This window comes from Sus scrofa, chromosome 14, assembly GCF_054392235.1.
Source record: "Sus scrofa isolate SSC_HxYL_T2T_F1_AM1 chromosome 14, Sscrofa_HxYL_maternal_Yorkshire_Landrace_v2.0, whole genome shotgun sequence".
Classification (NCBI taxonomy): domain Eukaryota; kingdom Metazoa; phylum Chordata; class Mammalia; order Artiodactyla; family Suidae; genus Sus; species Sus scrofa.
In genome coordinates this window covers 127,801,380-127,821,655 of record NC_139396.1, presented here as the reverse complement: position 1 = coordinate 127,821,655, position 20,276 = coordinate 127,801,380, and the positions used below count along the sequence as shown (strand labels likewise).

The window sequence follows — 20,276 nt, the reverse complement described above, 5'->3', positions numbered from 1 at the left end:
TGGAATGACTGAATGCATGAACAAATGCATTTGCTTCTCCCCTAAGTGACTAGCAATGCAGCTAATATTCTCTCACTGGTCTTTGAAATTCTCCAGTGTTCAAGAAATATATATTTTACTTCCACTGAGGAAAGAACATTTATTTTGTGTATCAAGTTCTGATAGAACCAAAGTATGGGCTAATAATGCTGTAAATTTTCATCATGTATTGCTAATTTCTTATTTAAAAGAATCAGTTTATATACCAATTTAAAAAAGAGATGGTTATAGCACAGCAGGTGCTCAACAAACAAGTCAAATTATCTTTTTCAGCAGGGCTGAAATGATACCATTTATTTTGTTGGTGGTAATTTTCTAACAATTAACAGTCTAAGGAAATGTTATGTGTTTCCTTGGGCTCTGTGGAAAGGCAAGGTGGATCTTGCTTTCAAAGATGATTCATTTGCATTACTCCCCTAGAAATATAATAAAGTAAGCAAAGTCAAGAAATTTTTAAAAAGTCGAGTGAATGAATGAAAGAATGATAACAGGAAACTAGATAAAAATAGAAGTGGAAGAAGTAGAAAAACAGTAGATGTACAGGAGGTTTAGAACAAAAATAGAGAGGGAAGAAAGAAGGAAAGGAGACCCCAGGATAATTAAATTCTAAATCAGAAATTCTAGATTTACTACAAACTTTAACTTGACAATTTAACAAGTAGGGAGGCAAGGCAGCTGGCTGAGAAGAGAAGAGACTTGAAAGAGAGACATCTGGATTCTGAAATTTAATTAGCCACTGTGTGACCTTGGACAAGTGACTCAACCTCTCTGAGCTTCACTATTTTTTTTCATCCTTCTTAATTTCTGAAGTAACTTTAGATTTACAAAAAAGTTACAAAAATAGTACAGAGAGTTCTCACACATAGTTTACCCAGCTTCTCCTAATGGTAGCATCTTTCATAACCATAGTCCCATTATCAAAGACAGGAAATTAACATTGATCCATTAATACTAGTTAAACTACATGCCTTATTAGAATTTCATCAATTTCCTCATCAATATCCTTCTTCTAATCTAGGACCTAATATGATCCCAGATTGTATTTAATTATCATGACTCTTGGTCTCCTCTAGTCTGGGCAGTTCCTTGGTCTTTCCTTACCTTTCATGACCCTGAAACTTTTGAAGAATAGAATGTCCCTCAGTTTGGGGTTCTCTGATTTTTTTCTCATGATTAGATTTAGGTTAAGATTTTCTGGGGGAGGGTGCAAAAACATCACAGAGATGACATCAGGTCCTTCTAAGTGCATCACATCAGGAGATACACATCAATACGTTTTATACTGGTCATATTGACCTTGAGCAGCTACATAACGTGATGTCTACTGGATTTCTCCACTGTTCTATTTTTCCTTTTGTAATCAATACATATTTTGTGACTAGAGACTTTGAGACTCTGCAAATACCTTGTTTCTCATATTTTGCCCAATAATTTTAGTATACATCAGTGGTTCTCACCTGTAACAATTTATTGCTGTGGTGTCCTAATGGTGATTTCTTATTTCCCTCATCCTTTCTACACTTATTAATTGGAAGTCTTTTATAAGTAAGAGCTATACCTCCTCCTTGCCTTACACTGATTTATTCACTCAATTATTTATTTATATTAGTATAGACTCATGAATATTTATTTAATTCTGTGGACCACAGTCCAATATTATCATTACTTATTTTGTTATTTAAGCTTCAGTTTCTTCATCTGTGAGTCAGAGACAATGACAAAGGCCTTATACAATGACATAAAGATAGATGCAAAAATTCTCCACAAAATATTAGCAAACTGAATCCAAAGACTCAGTTTCAGATTCAGAAAAAGATTTTGACAAAACTCAACACCTGATAAAAAACAATCCAGAAAGTGGGCATAGAGGGAACCTACCTCAACATAAAAAGAGCCATATATGACAAACTCACAGCTAATATCATCCTCAATGGTGAAAAACTGAAAGCATTTCCACTAAGATGAGGAACAAGACAAGGATGTCCATTTTCACCACTGTTATTCATCATAGTTTTGGAAGTCCTAGCCGTAGCAATCAGAGAAGAAAAAGAAACAGGAGGAATCCAAATTGGAAAAGAAGAAGCAAAATTATCACTGTTTTCAGATGACATGATACTATACCCAGAAAATCCTAAAGATGTTTCCAGAAAACTGTTAGAGCTCATCAATAAATCTGGGAAAGTTGCAGGATATAAAATTAATACACAGAAATTTATTGCATTTATAAATACTAACAATGAGAAAAGAAAAAGGAATTAGGAAAACAGCCCCATATACCACTGCATCAAAAAGACTAAAAAACCTAGGAATAAGCCTCCCTAAAGAGACAAAGGACCTGTACTCTGAAAACTATATGACATTGATGAAAGAAATCAAAGATGACACAAACAAATGGAGAGATATACCACGGTCTTGGATTGGAAGAATCAGCATTGTCAAAAATGACTATACTACCCAAGGTGATCTACAGATTCAATGTAATCCCTATCAAAATACCAGGGACATTTTTCACAGAACTAGAACAGAATATTTTAAAATTTGTATGGAAACACAGAAGACCCTGAATAGTCAAAGGAATATCAAAAAAGAAACTGGAGGAGTCTGGCTTCCTGATTCCAGACTATATTATAAAGCTACAGTTATCAAAACAGTATGGTATTGACACAAAACCAGAAATATAGATCAATGGAACAGGATAGAAATAAGCCCAAGCACCTGTAGTCAACTAATCTATGACAAAGGAGGAAAGAACATAGAGTAGAGGAAAGATTAGTCTCTTCAATAAGTGGTGCTGGGAAAACTGGACAGCTACATGTAAAAGAATGAAATTAGAACATTCTCTAACACCATACACAAAAATAAACTCAAAATGGATTAAAGACCTAAACATATGACTAGTTACTATAAAACCCCTAAAGGAAAACATCAGCAGAATGCTCTTGGACATAAATTACAGCAATATCTTGTTTGGTCCACCTCCTGGAATAATGACAATAAAAACAAAAATAAACCAATGAGACCTAATTAACTGAAAAACTTTTGCACAGCAATATAAACCATAAAAAATGAAAAGATAACCCAGATAATGGGAGAAAAATCTTTGCAAATGATGAAACTGACAAGGGATTAATCTCCAAAATATAGAAACAACTCATATAACTCAACAACAAAAAAAACCAAACAACCCAATTGAAAAATGGGCAGAAGACCTAAATAGACATTTCTGTACCAAAGATATACAGATGGCCAGTAGGCACATGAAAAGATGCTCAACATCACTAATTATTAGAGAAATGCAAATCAAAACTACAATGCAGTACCATCTCACACAGATCAGAATGGCTATCATTAATAAGTCTGCAAATAACAAATGCTGGAGAAAGTATGGAGAAAAGGGCACCCTCCTACACTGGTGGGAATGTAAACTGGTACAACCACTATGGAAAACAGTATGGAGGTTCCTCAGAAAAATACAGAACTACCATGTGATCCATCAATCCCACTCCTGGGAATATATCCAGAGAAAATTCTAATTCAAGAAGTTACATGCACCCATATGTTCATAGCAGCACTACTCACAATAGCCAAGATATAGACACAACCTAAATGTACATCAACAGATGAATGGATTAAGAAGATGTGGTACATATATACAATGGAATACAATCAGCCCTAAAAATGAATGAAATAATGCCTTTGCAGCAACATGGATGAAACTAGAGATTCTCATACTAAGTAAAGTAAGTCAGAAAGAGAAGGACAAATACCCCATGATATCACGTATATGTGGAATCTAAACTATGGCACAAATGAACCTACCTACAAAACCAAAAAGGATTCAGACATAGAGAACAGACTTATGGTTGCCAAGGGGAGGGGGAAGGGAATGGGATGGATTGGGAGTTTGGGGTTAGTGGATGTAAACTATTACATTTAGAGTGAATAGCAATGAGGTCCTACTATATAGCACAGGGAACTATATTCAATCTCTTGGGACAGAACATGATGGAAGATAATATGAGAAAAAGAATGCATATGTTTGTATGACTGAGTCACTTGGCTGTACAGCAGAAATTGGCATAGTATTGTAAATCAAGTATACTTTAATAAAAAAAAATTAAATGGGATTTAATAATGTGAAATTATCCAATCCAGACCACTTAGTAAATAAATGCTAGCTCCTTTTCTTCTTTTTCTTTACAGAAAGTAAAGCCACACTAATTTGGAGGTAAGACTATTCTAAATAGGTGAAAATCTGAATTTAAGAATTCTCTTTAAATGGAATGAAGATTTTCTACCTGAAAGTACATAAAACAACTAGAATTTAGCCATCCCAGTTTTTCCTAGTGTGGGTCATTTGGGATGAGCCTGTAATGACTATATTAGACTGATTTTTAATTAGCATACACATAATCTGTATGAAAACAGATGTCCGAGACTATTTGAATACAGACTGTTCTTTTAAGTAGTTTAAGTATTTTCCCAGAAATCTTGTTTACATTCTGAAGTTGCTTAGCTAAACTATTTTCAGAGATAGTTCTAAGCATGCCTCAAGCCAGCTATGGTTCATATCATTACTAATTCTGATTTAGTGAAATCACTGATTCATCTTTGATTCCCAAAGTTACAGTAGTGAATGGAAGAAATACAAGTTTTCTCTCTCCAAAACTAATCTAAAACTAGCTTTTCAAAGTTCAGGCAAATCGCTTTTAAGTTCAGGTAGAATTTAAAACAACAACAATAGCAACAAAGGAAAGGGTAGAGTGCTAAAGATGTTTGAGTGAGTTGATCCAGAAGTTTAAAATAATTCACAAAATACAGTAAAATCCACTAATAAAACCACTCAGTTTACTAGAACTTTCATTTTCCACTCTGTTTTTATCAGTAAGGAAAATCAAGAACATCAGGAGATTTATTTTAAAAGGCTACTCTGGAGGCCATGTGGTTTACAAGTGTTCATGTGGACTCCCACAGAGTCTGTCTTACTCAGTTCGGAGTGGGACCAGGAATCTGCATTTTAGCAGGAGCCACCCCCATCAGAAGCCAGATTCAGGCAAGAAGCAGGATACTGCTGTGGTTCAAAGCCCAGGCTCTGAGACTTGACTCTGTGGGCTTGAATTTCACTATTGCCACCTACCACCTCTATGACCTTGGACAAAGAACATCTCCTTGTGTCTCAGTTTCTCCGAGTATCTGTCTTCCAGGGTTGTTGGGAGGAGCAAATAAGAGGCACACATTAAATGATGAGCATGACAGTGCTACATGGATATCAGCAATTCTATGGATAACGGATCTCCTTTTGAAGAATGGTGTTCAGGGTATGTCTGAACACAGAACTGCTTGCAATCAGCAACTAACACATTCTACACCCACTGGGCCATGGCATGGTCATGATACAACCATCACCAGGGTCATGATGGGTAGGCTATAGAGGCTGTGAAGCGAGCTGGTATAGTTGGAAAGTGTTTAAGTAACAAAGGCTGAATGATATCTAGGACCTAGGATGGGAGCATCCTCTTAGTATTTAGGCAGTTTACTAAAAGACTAAAACAGGCAACTATTGTGGAATTTAACCAACTAACTACCAAACACAAAGACTGAAATTTTGTAATTTAATATTTAAGACAAAGAAATTAAGTCTAAAAGAAATAAAATGTGGAACAGAAAGCTCTGGGTGTGGGGTTATACTATGGAGAGAAAGTGTTCTTGAAGCCCAAGAGGGCAGCATCCCCTGGCCCTAGCACAGCATGGAGACCTGCATCTCTGTCCTATCCTCCATCCTTGGTTCAGAGCCACAGGGTGTCAGCTACTGGCTTTTCCCCTAGACCTCTTACAGTGCCTCCCTCCTAGGTGCTCCCAGACTCTGGTCACACTCGTCCTCTTCAGAATTGGCTTCTGATAAAGTCTCAGAGGACTTGGGGAGACTTTCTGTGGCTGAGGAGCTTGACAGGATGCAGAGATCAAGAATGAAGGGATTTACTACCCTCCTAAGACCACATTCCTCTCAGGTCTCCTGATCCAAGTGTATTAGCATTTTTTTAAAATGATTTTTATTTTTTTCCATTGTAGTTGGTTTACAGTGTTCTTGCATTAGAGTTTAATTTCTTCTGAGGAAGCCTGACAGGGGAAGTCAGAATGGGCTAAATAGACCCCATGGCCAAGGGATCATGTTGTCAAAAACTCAAAACTGAGCCATGTGGTCTTAAAAGCACCTGTAGGAACAGGGGGAGAATATCTGAATATGGGCCCAGGGAGAGTATTTTGGCAAGTACGTGGATAAAATGGGGGGTTTGGGTTATCCAAAGGGAGAAAGCTTGTGGACGTGGGATGGAGCTGGGCCCAATTAGGCTGAAGGTTAGGATGGAGTGAAGAGAGAAGGAGGATGACAGTGTGTCTAACCCACTACCTGAAAACAGCCATCACTAGTGATTCAATTACAAAACATCTCGAAGTGGCTTCTTACCTCATTAAATCTCATCACAAGATCTTCAAGGGCATTATGCTCTCCATTCTGGGAGGTAAGAATGGATGCTGAGATGGATGCTTTGAGGCAGGGCAAGGACCTCTGGCATTCTGGAGTGCCCAAGTCCCGGGTCAAGAAGCAAAGATAGTCAACCGGCAAGACCCTTCGGTAAATGGTTTGCTCCTGCTCCATCAGGATGCTGGCAACTTCCTCTGGGAACTGGATGAGGGGCTGCAGATCAATCAGTTCCTTGCTGATCCCAGCTGAACTTGAAGGAAGGGCACTGGAATTGGCCATAGAGATGCCTGGTTGGCGTTCTGGAAAAAAAAAAAAAAAAAAAAAAAAAAAAAAGAAAGAAAGAAAAAAGCAACAAAAGTCACGGTTACGCCAAGGTTGGTATCCCCTGCAATAGATGTTTACTTAACATATCAACACCTCATTCTTGATCTCTGCATCCTGTCAAGCTCTTCAGCCACAGAAAGTCTCTCCAAATCCTCTGAGACTTCACCAGAAGCCAATTCTGAGGTTTTCTAAGCCAAAATCCTAGAGGTTCCTCAACCAAAGTTTCTGCTTGATGAATAGTTCTATATTATCTCTCCTATTATGGAGACTGTTCTGATATCTGGCCTGCCTGCCCCCTCCTAATCCTTCGGGGTAGGGTAGGCTTAGTTTTCCACTGCAGAAGCAGAAGTGTTCCAGTACACCATTTCTAACCAGTTCACTGTGACACTCTGCAGAGAAGCAATGTTGTAAAACATACCATTTGCTTCCTAATCCTCCAGGGCTAACCATCAGTATGAAAAGCAATGAGGGTGGGTGAGGGTGGGTGTGGGCACAGCAATTGAGATAGAAGAGAAAAGGCTGCAGGGGGAGGAGGCATGTACATGCATAGGTATATACCCTTTGTGTATGAACATGCAGGAGACTCAGGGACCCTCTGCACACCAGATTTCAAAATGTCATGGTCTACCCTGTCCACATTCCAAGCTCAAAGACTCCAATTCCAGAAAGATCCATCTAGGGGTTTGCAGGGATAGAACAACCTATAAAATTAAGGAAGGGAAAGGTAATAAGGAGAGGTATCTAAATAAATAAATCTTATTCCCTGCTCCACAACTAATAACAATAAGGTGGCAGTGGGAGGGAAACTAGCAAGTATATTAGATGGAGTAATAAAGGCATTCATTCGTAGGCTCAGAATTATTCCCTTGGCCCAAATTCACTTTGCTTCAGTGGATAGCTCTACTTTCAATCCCTTTCTTTCCACTGACTCTCTTTTGCCTACATAGATGTTCAGTTTCCCTTAACCTTAAATACAAACCAGTAAAACTTTCCTTCCCCCTTAAATTCCAAATCTGCTCTAGTCTTACCCTCTCTAGTCTACTCTAGTCTTACTGAAGTACATACCTTCTCTAAAAGGGTAGTCTACTTTTCCTGATTCCTTCTTCCATGAGTATGGCAACCATATCTACTGATCCAAAAACCAGGCTACACCATCTGTCCAAACTAATAAATCAATAAGAATGTGGATGGAACAGCAAGATGGAACCCAGGTCTTCCTGGGAGGTCCTGGTTCTTAGACCACAGTGCTGTCAGGGCATCTCCACTGACAGTCTGATATCTAACGTTTTCCCCCCAACTTTCCCTTTCCTAAGCAGCCAATCCACCTTTGAAGCATAGCTCAGGATAAGTTCCTGGCATTATCTGCTCTTTAATTGAATTGCTCCCCTTTTGGAGGATGGCTTTTAATGATGATCTGAAAAAAAAATTGTGAGGTGAAAGCTTTAAAGTTTGAACTACGTTGCTCTCCACTGATGCAACCTGAACTTGTTTTAAATGTATTCCAGTCAGAACTTTGTCTTCCATGTTAAAAAACCATAGTATCCAAATTATCATTTCTCTTTGGTTAAAATGTGAGCAGGTAAGGAGTTCAGTAATTTATTCCAAGCATTTTTATCCATCTTTTGGATCAAACTACCAAAAACTGCAGCACAAAAAGTGAGGAATACTAAATTATATTTGGTTCTCTCTAAATTCATATTTGAAAATAATTAAAATAAGGCAGGAGCTCAAATTGAGCTTATATGGCCTCCCTTGCAGAACAGTTTATAAAGTGACTGATTTCCTGAAAATTGAATGTGGCCTGAATGAGGACAGAGGCAGACTGCAGTTTCTGACACTGATAATTTATGTACAGTAGAGTGAGCCATATATAGGAAGTCTGCCCAGAAGTAACCAACTCTAAGTCAAGATTTCAAAGTGTAGCACTCTGTGAAGGAAATAAAAGTAACTCCCAAATCTTATAAAACACCTGCTTATATAATATTCATGAGAAGAGATACTGTAATAAAATATGTAAATAACACATGATAAGGCGATGTATTGTAAACCACAATATATCTTGAGATATAAATCACATGATGTTATAATGAATGAAGAAGAGTCTAGTGTTTGGTGGGAAATAGCAATAAAAGAGACCAAACAAAAAAGGAATAAAAGAAGAAAAAGAAACCTGGTGGTGTAACTCCAAAAAATGTAATGGCTGCATGTGTCTCAATATAAGCCCATCGTCACACTCAGAAGAAACACAAATCTGATGTTAGAAACTTTGAAACACAATGTAGACCTTTAGCATATGTTTCCTTAAAACAGGATTACTCAGGGACTTTATATCATATACCACAAAGAAACATTCCAAACATCTTCCTGGGACATAATTTTCTATTCTCCAAATTCTACACTTATGGCAGCTGTTAAAAATACTCCCCACTTTTGAATGTAACTGGTACAACCATTATAGAAAACCGTATGGAGGTTCCTTTAGAAAACAAAATATACAACTACCATATGATCCAGCAATCCCACTCCTGGGCATACATCTGGACAAAACTACAATTCAAAAAGATCCAGGCACCTGTATGTTCACAGAAGCATTATTCACAATAGCCAAGACATGAAATGTTCATTGAAAGATGAATGGATTAATAAGATGTGGTACATGTACACAATGGAATACTACTCAGCCATAAAAAGAATGAAGTAATGCCATTTACAGCAACATTGATGCAACTAAAGATTATCATGCTAAGTGAAGAAAGAAAAAGAAGGACAAATACCATATGATATCACTTATATGTGGAATCTAAAATTTGGCACAAATGAACCTATGTATAGAACAGAAACAGACTCACAGACATGGAGAACAGACTTGTGGTTGCCAAGGGGGCAGGGAGTGGGACGGATGGGGAGTTTGAGGTTAGTAGATACAAACTTATTACGTTTAGAATGCATGGGCAATGAGGTCCTACTGTATAGTACAGGCACTATATTCAGTCTCTTGTGACAGAACATAATGGAAGATAAAAAGAGAAAAAGAATATATATGTATGTATGACTGGGTAACTTTGATGCACAGCAGAAATTGATACAACATTGTAAATCAACTATACTTTAATAAAAAATTAAAAAGATAAAATAAAAAATACTTCCCACTTTCATTCTTGCTGAGCTCTCCTTATTACCTCCTCCTTCCCATTCCCGTGCCTCATTGCCCCAACTCTCAGCTCTAAGTCACCATCAGACCTTCCTCTCAGCAACATGGGAAACTCTACAATGGATTAAAGACCAAGGAGCTCTGTGACTCCTGATCATTCCTCCTTATTTATGGAGCAAAGTTCACTAATCCCACTGAAAACTGTAGCTCTTCTCTTGTGAAAAAATTTTTAGAAAATTTCTGGTGAATGTACTTATCAATCTCATTTACAGACAATGTTTGCTCTCAGCCCCATGCTCTCCAGTTAATAGAAAAGGGCTATACCTCTAGATACTCTCACAGCCTAGAAAAACTTACCATGAGATGCAGTATCTTCAAGTTCTGATTCCCTGCTCAAATAATAGCTTCCCACTTAAGTACTTTATATGGATTAATTCAGGAGTGGACAGATTTATTATGTGATGCTCACACAAGGTCACGTAAGTAGAAAGCTGGGAAGCTGAGGTTCAAATCAGGGTCTTTATTTCTTAAGAGCTCATGTTCTTGATTACTCAGTATATTATCTCATTTAGCATTCTGGGTTTTGGATGCATCTCAAGGGATTTCGGTTGGTATAAACCAACTTCTTGAGCTTGGCTACTTGGAGTGGTCTGATAAAATGAGCTCTTCAAACTCCAAAGGTAAGGATTTAACCCAGTTCCCCTCCTAAGTCAGCCTGGGACCATCATGCCAATCATTACATTACAACTACATTAGAATGTTGCACATAGAAACTCAAAAGTGCCCTCTTCTTTCCTTCTTATAAATTCATAGGAATGTCCTCATGTTTTAAACCAGTATTTTCCAAAGTGTGCTACTCGATTTACATGAAATATGGTTCCTTGGTTAATCATTTAGAGATATACTGGGTTAAATAAAGTTAAATAAGCATTCTTTGTCTATTTTAACTGTAGAACTTCTCAGAGCCTTTAATAATTCCCATCAGGAGAATATACTATTATAGCACACAGTAGCTCTCCTAAACCTTGCTGTCTATCTCTGTGTCATTTACATGTGAATTACAATCTCCTCAAAATTTTTGTCAAAGGGGGAAATAGGGCCTTGGGTGCTTGTGAGGTTAGTGGTTCCAAAGCTTATTCTGTCATATGTAAAAGTCCAAGGGTGAGAGAACTGAGGCTTATTTAGGAAACTGCAAGTTATTCCCTATGGCCACAGGATATAAGAGAGATGGAGCATCATTGTAGAAAATGAAGGAAGCTTTATTTTCCAGAAGGCACTAGAGAACAGGTGTAGCTAAAAGGAAATGATAGGGGTAGTGGGAGGAACCAAACATGTACATGAAGAAATGTACACCCTAGACTTTTTGTTCTCCAGGTGGATCTAGGCAATCACCCCACCTTGAAGGAAGGCAGTTTGGGCCAAGTCTTCCTTTGAGGGATGCTGCTGTGAGAGGCACCCTCTTCTGCCATCCCCACAGAGTCCCCCACTTAATCCTTGGTTCCTTCCTTCTTTTCCGGGGATTAGAAAGCCCTGATCTTGCCTATAAACTGCCATTTTCATGGGCTGTCCATAAATTGGACATATCCTAGAAATATTCAGAAAAGCCTCTAAACTGGATAAGCACTTTTCCTTGATAACTGTTCACCCAATGCCCCGGGTATTGTGTTTTTGGGAACTCCCAAACCTAGAATTCTGTCACCTCCAGGGTTAGCACTTATTCAGAAATGCTAGTTTAGGTGCAAGCCCATGGAAGAGCCTCAGGCTTGGGCTCAGCAAAACTTCCCATGGATTTCTCTTTTTGCCTTTTGGTCCCTATCAAAACAAAAACATTTGGTTTTTCTTGCCTCGGACACAAATCAAGTGTTTACCAAGGAATCTCACATAATCTACTATCTAATGAGAGGGATTCATGACAGGTAGTCATTGCTAATCTCATTTTTCATAAAGCTGGAGTTAAGTTGCTACCTGACTTGCTTAAGAATCCAGTTTGTGAGTGGTCAGCCTGGAACTGGTAAAAGCTAAGAGAATCAGAAGATTCTGGCTCATGGCTCAGTACTCTGCATTATCCTGAGCAAAGCCTGAGTTACCTTGGGTGTGCTTTGTGTCTAGGGGCCAGGCTTATTAGCTGCCAGTACACCTGAATGGGGTTAAGAAAGACTTAGCAGAAATTCCTTCATTATGCATTGAATATCTACTATGTGCCAGGCTTTGTTTCAGACTACACTGATGTTGGGATTTTGTGAATAAGAAGAGATCCTTGTTCATAGAGAACATCCTAGGAGAAAAGACTGATAAAACAATAATATAACGTGGGTGGGGGAGGGGAAGGTGTTGGATAGGGCTAGGAAAGGTGTAGTATTTCATAGCATATATTATCTAGAATGTTAGTTATTTCCTCAAGTTTTTCTGCCAAGATTTTCAAAGCTTTACCATCCAAGATGCTCTTGGCTTGGTCACCCTAATACTTTTCTGACATCTCAACAATAGCTATTTACCTAGCTCTTGTTTCTCACTATTTATCAGCCTTTTCCATCAAGTAATTCATTTAATTCTTACAAATAACCCTATAAGGCAATTATGACTACACTCATTCTACAGTTGACAAAAACAGAGATCTGAGAATTTAAGCAATTTGCCTAAAAACCATATTGCTATTAAGAAATGGGACAGGAGTTCCCTTTGTGGTGCAGTGGAAAATGAATCCAACCAGGAACCATGAGGTTGTGGGTTCAGTCCCTGGCCTTGCTCAGTGGGTTAAGGATCCGGCGTTGCTATGAGCTGTGGTGTAGGTCGCAGACATGGCTCGGATCACATGTTGCTATGGTTGTGGTGTAGGCTGACAGCTGTAGCTCTGATTGGATCCCTAGCCTGGGAACCTCCGTATGGTGTGGGTGTGTCCCTAAAAAGCAAAAAAAAAAAAAAAAAAAAAAAAAAAAAAAAAAAAAAAAAAGAGAGAGAGAGAGAGAGAGAGAGATGGGACAGGAAATAAATTCAGCTCTGTCTCCAAAAGTCTACCATCTATTATGGTCAGCATTTTGAGGGAGATTTTGCAAGGGAGATAGATTCCCCTGATTTCCTTCTGTCTGTTCCTTTGTTTTTCTCTCTTACACACACACACACACACACAGAGCCACATAGCCTTTTCTTTTCTGGATAGGGAAAGAGGTGGTTAGAGACTCAGGCAGGATTATATCTTGCAAGAATCTGACTTTAACAAAAAATTTAACAAAATATATAAAAAAGGAGTTCTGGTTGTGATTCAGTGGTTAATGAATCCAACTAGCGTCCATGAGGACTTGGGTTTGAACCCTGGCCTTGCTCAGTGGGTTAAGGATCCAGCATTGCCATGATCTGCAGTGTGGGTCACAGACAAAACTCGGATCCCGAGTTGCTGTGGCTGTGGTGTAGGCTGGCAGCTACAGCTCCATTTCAACCCCTAGCATGGGAACTTCCATATGCTGCGGGTGTGGCCCTAAAAAGACAACAACAGTAACAACAAAATAATAATAATAAATAAAAACAAAAAATAGAGTACATCAATTGTAGCTTAGTATTTATTTATTTATTTAGGTAAAACCTTTGGGAGAACCTGCCACATAGCTCTGCCTCTGAGACATTATTTTTCATTCTCGTTTTCTGTGAGTGGTGCTGTAATGGGCACAAGCTTTCTCAGAAGGCAAAACAAAAACTTAAACATGCATACCCTTTGTCTTAGCAATTCCACTTCTGGGATTTTATCCAACAGAAATTCTTGCAAAAACATAGACAGAATGAGGTAAATTTATAGGTACTAAAATTGAAAACAAGTGAAAAAAGAAGTTGAGAACAATGGAATGTAAACCTATTGGAGGAAAAAGAATTTTATAAATGTAGGTATATGTTTGCATATCTGTCCAGTACATACCAAACTAATAGAAGTGTTTATATATTATACCGCTCTGTTTCATTGAAGTTTTTTTCTAATGTATGTGTGAGTGTTTTAAAAAAAAATCAAAATGGTATCTGAGAAATTCACCTAGAGAACAAAATTCTAATCTTTTCATGGGTGCAAGCAGGTTTGGCATTTAAACTGCTCAGATTTTTCCAAATATTGCAATACTGTTTTTCGAAAAATTTCTTCTTGGAGTTCCCTAGGGGTAAGGACTCGGCATTGTCTCTACTGTGGCTTGGGTTCGATCTCTGGCCCAGGAACTTAAAAAAAAAAAAAAAAAAAAAAAAAAAAGAAAGAAAGAAAGAAAAGAAGAAGAAGAAAATAGAAAAGTTTCTTCAAATTATAATTAGGGAAGAAAGCAGGAAACACTTTTATATCTACTGTATACATATTTCTTTGATTTGAATTCCTTTTATAGACAATCTATTTTTTTAACTTCAGCATTAGATTCATCAGCTGCACATTTAATAATCTTCGAGTGGTGCAATTCCAATTACATAAAGTAAGAGAGGACAGGAAGGATGTTAATTCTTTATATGAAAGATTTGGAGTTGGCTGAAAGACGCTAAATCCCAGGCGGAGTTGAAAATTGCTTTTCAACAGGGAAGTAATGGGTTTAGAAGAAGGTTAGTTAACTGGTGATTCTTTCTCATTATCTGTTATTGGTTTTCAGAGTAGTAATCAATCCTGCAACAAATGTGTCTGGTTTGTTCTCAATGCTACCTCAAAAAGACAACTTTACAAAATCAATGAAGCATGTTGTTTCTAAGTCAGTACTTTTAAAAAAAGAAAAAACCAATATGCCTAGATTGAGAATTAAGCCATGTTCAGCTAAAACACTTTATGAGACTGAAGAGCCTCACAGAAAAAAACATTTGACAGAATTCCTTGTAATAAAAAATAGCTTCTGTACTTTGATTTCCAAAGAGATATGAGCCCACAGCAAAAGTATAAAAAATTTAGCGAAGTATAAAGAAGAAAATTAAAATAATCAATAATCCTACACCCGCAGATAATCTTTGCTAATATTTTTGTTGTAGCAGTTCACATTTTTCTATAAATACATACATTTATAAAATTTGAGTCAAATTTGAAAAAAACACTTTTCCCCCCCAAACTTAAAAAAAAAAAAAACCAATGTACTTTATGGTGCAATTTCTCCAACTCTAAAACTAGTTTTCTAATATTTGATCTTAATGGCTTAGTAGTCAATGTTATGTTTACAATTTTTTAACATTGTAAGTAACAGTGTTAAAAAAGCATTGTAAATATATCTTTATATGTACATATTATGTTATCCAAAAACATTAAAAGAGAGAAAAACTCCCCACCCACATTGGGAAATTTCCACAGAGCAGTCATTTCTTTTCTTTTTACAGCACATTAACTAAATTTAGCAGTATCCCTCACTGATCACCTACTTCTGGTTACTTTGGCCTCACTGATCATTTTTTTATTACTTTGGGTAAACAAAATTAATTGAGTCCAAATTCATATTGTAAGCTATAATAAGATGCCATGCTACGGAGAAGAAAATGGCATTAATAACCCAGAGTTAACAGGAGGGAAAACCTAGAGTGTCAGTGATAATCTAAAACCTTTGTACCCAGCGGCACATTCCTGATGGCCAACCTTGTAAATGCGGATAGTTGTAGAATACAGCCCATGCAGGCCACCCAAACTCCAGAGTCCAATCTGGTTGAGCTACTTAAATGTACACTAATTACCCTTAAGAGATTTTGTGTCTTTATTTTGGAATTATCACCATCAAACCACTACTACTAAATTATATTAGCAAATAACATATATAGTAGCCATTACTTACTGTAGGCTAAGAACTACGCTAAGCTCCCTAAAGAGGTCTCCCTCAGTCCTCACAACACTCATGCAGATGGCATGGCACCCTATGCAATTATTGTACCCATTCTTACAGATGGGGACAGAGGTTACGGAACTTGCTTAACATCACATTGAGATTAGCTATGGAACCACTGCCACATCAGTCTGACACCAAACTTGGGGCTCCCCAAATCACCACCTTACACAGACTTGAAAGATTTCTTCCTTTAGTGTCTATACAACTGACAATCAGATGTTTTCCTTTTGGTAGATAAATGAGGCAGGACTCAGACCTAATGCTCAAGCTAGACAGACTACCTATAGGGTAGGTGGGATGAATTTTCTATACTTTACAGATCAGGAAACCATGCCTCTGCGAGGTCAAGCTTTTTGGCCAAGGTGATGGAGCTGATTATGGGCAAAGCTGGACTAGAACTCAGGCCCCCAAACTCCAGTCCAGAGTATTCCTTCTCTACTCCACTGCCTCCCCTACTTGGTGTGCTTAGAATTTCAGGTGGCTGTAAACTTTTGGGGGGAATCTCCTTGAGAGAGAAAACAGGGAAATGGAGAGTGTCATTCAGTAGTTATGAGTGAGATCCTGGGAGTCACTCAGGTGTGGGACGGCAGGCCGGCTCAGGCAATGACTTGCTGTGTGACCTTGGGTAAGTTCTCTACAACCTTGTCACAGTGATGATGGGGAAATTCAAATGGAAAATGCCTGTAAAAGTTTAGCGCATATTTGGCTCTCAGTAGTTAACCATTTTTATCATCACGAATTCATCATTTGAGAGAGGAAGAAGGAATTCTGAGGCCTTTCATCTTAGAAGCCAGATGGAGAGACTTAGTCATATATCAAACCATTTCAGGCTATGGAAACTTTTGCTTTGTTTTCATAACCTGCAACTTGTACCCTCTGGTGTAGTGCCCACTGAAATCAAGCATTTTTTAAAAACAGCCTCACTTATTCAAATGGAAGGAAATATCCATAACATCTTGCCATATATTGTAGTAATGGATCCCCCAATTTTAAAAAAAAAGCTATCCCCTCCCCACCCCAAATATGCTGTTCTTAACGCTGCATCTTTTCCCTCTATGAAGAGAACATTCATATCCCTTCTAACTTGGCATTATCAGCAGTCTTCATCAAGATGTCAGAGTACTCTCCGAGTTAAATGCTTTCATGCTAAAATACTGCTGAGCTATTTATGTCCATTCTTTTTTTAATTGAAATATAATTCACACACCATAAAATTCACTTTTGAAAGTGTACAATACAGCAGTTTTTTTAGTATGTTCACAGAGCTGAACAACTGTCACCATAGGCAGTTTTAGAACATTTTATCATCCCTACACATTAGCTGCTATTCCCCATGGCCCAACTCATATCAGCCCCCAACAACCACTACTCTACTTTCTGTCTCTATGGATCTGCCTATTTTGTATATTTCCTATAACTGAATTATGCACTATGTGGCTTTTCGTGTCTGGCTTCTTTCATTTATCACATTTCCAAGGTTAATCAGGTTATAGCATGAATTAGTACTTGATTTTTATGGCTGAATAAGATTCCATTTTATGTATATACCAAATTTTGTCTATCCATGAATAAATTGATGGACATTTGTATTGTTTCTACTTTTTGATGACCATGAATAATGCTATTACAAATATTTGTGTAAAAATTTCTGGTTCAGGTGGATACCTAGGGATGGAATTGCCGGATCGTATGGTAATTCTAGGTTTAGCAGTTTTTAGGAGTGCCCAAACAGTTTTCCATGAAGACTGCACCAATTTAAATTCCCATCAGTAATGTAAAGGCTCCAATTTTTCCGCATCCAAGTCAACACTTGCTTTCTTTAATTCTTTTAAAATTGTAGCCATCCTAGTGGGTGTGAAGTGGTATCTCACAGTTTTGGTTTGCATATCCCTAATGACTAATGAGGTTAAGCATCTTTTTATGTGTTTATTGGCCATTTGTAGGCCAATTGCTTTTTTTTTGAGATATACATTTAAATCCTTTGCCTGTTTTTTGAATTGAGCTTGTTTTTGTTGTTGAGTTTTATATATATTCTTGATATTAATATCTCATCATATATGAGATTTGCAAATATTTTAGTCCATTTACTGATAGCGTTCTTTGACACACAAGAACACACACATTTCAGATCTTTTCCACTATAGCTTATTACAAGATATTGAATATCACAAAAATTTTAATTTTGATGAAGTTCAATTAGTCTATTTTTCTTTTGTTGCCTGTGCCTTTGGCGTCATATACAAAAATCACTGCCAAATATAATGTCATGATACTTTCCCCCTATGTTTCATAGTCTGAGATATTATATTTAGGTCTTTGATTCATTTTGAGTTAATTTTTGTATATAGTTTAAGGCAAGGGTTCAAATCCACTTTTTTTGGCATGTGGATATTCAATTTTCCTAGCACTATTTTTTGAAAAACTGTCCCCATTGAATGGTCTTGATGCTCTGTTGAAAATTATTTAACCATGGATTCAAGGATTTACTTCTGGGATCTCTTTTCTGACTCCTTTGTCTTTATGCCCATACTATGCTGTTTTGATTACTGTAGCTTTGTAGTAAGTATAGAACTTGGATGTGTGAGTCTCCAACTTTTTATTTTTTTGGCCACACCTGTGGCATGTTGAAATTCCTGATCCAGGGATTGAACCTGCACTGCAGCTGCAAGCCAAGCCACAACAGAGATAATGCCAGATTCTTAATCCACCGAGTCTCCAGGGAATTCCACGAGTCTTCCAACTTTTTAACTTTTTTTTTTTTTCCTTTTTAGGGCTGCACCTATGGCATATAGAGGTTCCCAGGTTAGGGGTCAAATTGGAGCTACAGCTGCTGGCCTGTGCCACAGCCACAGCAATGCAGGATCTGAGCCACATCTGTGACCTACATCATAGCTCACACCAATACCAGATCCTTAACCCACTGAGCAAGGCCAGGGATTGAACCCACAACTTCATGGTTCCTAGTCAGATACATTTTTGCTGCATTATGACAGGAACTCCCAATTTTTTAACTTTTTATTTTAAAAATTTATTTTTATTATTTTGGGTCCCCTGAAATTCCACTGAATTTTAGAATCAGCTTGCCGAAAGGCAGTTAGAATTTTGATAGGGATTGCATTAAATCAGTAGATCACTTTGGGTAGATCACTTTGGGGAGTGTTGCCATCTTAACAATATTAAGTTTTTAATCCATGATCACAGGGGGTCTTTCCATTTATTTAGGTCTTTTAAAATTCTTTCAACAATGCTTTGTAGTTTTTAGTGCACAAGTCTTGGATTTCTTTCGTTAAATTTATTCCTAAGTATTTTATTGTTAATGCTGCTGTAAATGGAATAGTTTCATAATTTCACTATCAGATTGTTCATGGCTAATGTACAGAAATAAGGCTGAGCTTCTATCTTGCAACCTTGCTGAACTCATTTATTAGTTATAATAGTATTTTAGTGGATTCCTTAGGGTTTTCTATAAACAAGATCATTTTATCTGATAATAGTTTTATTTCTTTGTTTCTAGTTTGGATGCCTTTTATTTCTTCTTGCCTAGAAGTGGTAAGAATGGATATCTTTCCATTCTCCATCTTTCTGGCTCCTGATCTTAGGTGAAGAGCTCTTAGTCTGCCATGATTATGTTTTATGTTAGCTGTGGATTTTTCATAGATGCACTTCATCAGGTTAGAGAAGTTCCCTTCTGTTCCTATTTTATTGTGTGTTTTTAATCAGAAAAAGGTGTTGGATTTTGTCAGGTGATTTTTCTGCATTTATTGAGATGATCACGTCATTGTTACACATTACTCTATTAACGTGGTGCATTATTTGATTTTCATATGTTTCAGTGTACATTCATTTTACATTGATACACTGTGTGTTTGTTAAGTGCAGTCTGAGAAGAGCTTTGTGTATGAGACCGGCAGACATTTATCGTCTCTATTTGCAGTTCTGACCCTAACTTGGACCTGTACATTAGACAAGAACAGATGGCAAACTGGGACGTGACTGTAACCATGACTTCAAATTACAAACACACCGATATTTTTAAAAATTACGTTTGTTTTAAAGAAAGGAAATATATATTTTTAAAATTCATGTTGGAAATGTGCTCTTTATTGTTGTTTCTTATTATAATCACATTTCCAACCCATGCTGATATGAATATCAATTAAAATTGCTCTGTGACTTAAAAGAAAACTGGAACATGTTATTTCTGATTTAGAACATATTATTGCAGAACTGACCTGTACCAGACTTTGGTAGGTCAAAGTCACTTAATAAGAAAAACACATAGGGACTTGGAATTGTTTTTTCCCCCATAAAAGGCAATACTACGGTACTGACAGTATCACTTGCTAACATTTAAGTATCTCTTTTAGTTCTGCGAGTGAGTCTGACCAAAGCATGATTAAGTATTTCATTCACAGCTGAGGAAACTCAGAGAGGTTAACAACTTGCCTAAATATTCACAGGTTAGTAAGGGCCT

The 20,276-nt window shown here is 37.3% G+C and overlaps 1 protein-coding gene across 12 annotated transcripts in view; it reads right to left on the bottom strand.

Moving 5' to 3' along the window:
* PLCE1 (phospholipase C epsilon 1) overlaps positions 1–20,276 on the bottom strand; it is a 348,858-nt gene that overhangs the window by 155,603 nt on the left and 172,979 nt on the right. For all 12 annotated transcript variants that reach the window (XR_014826647.1, XM_084994885.1, XM_084994886.1 and 9 more), the window contains one exon: positions 6,503–6,819. Coding sequence is in view for 11 of the 12 variants with exons in the window: in XM_084994885.1 (XP_084851011.1) it covers positions 6,503–6,819 (317 nt within the window). In the remaining variant the exon portion in view is untranslated. The remainder of the gene's footprint in view (positions 1–6,502; positions 6,820–20,276) is intronic.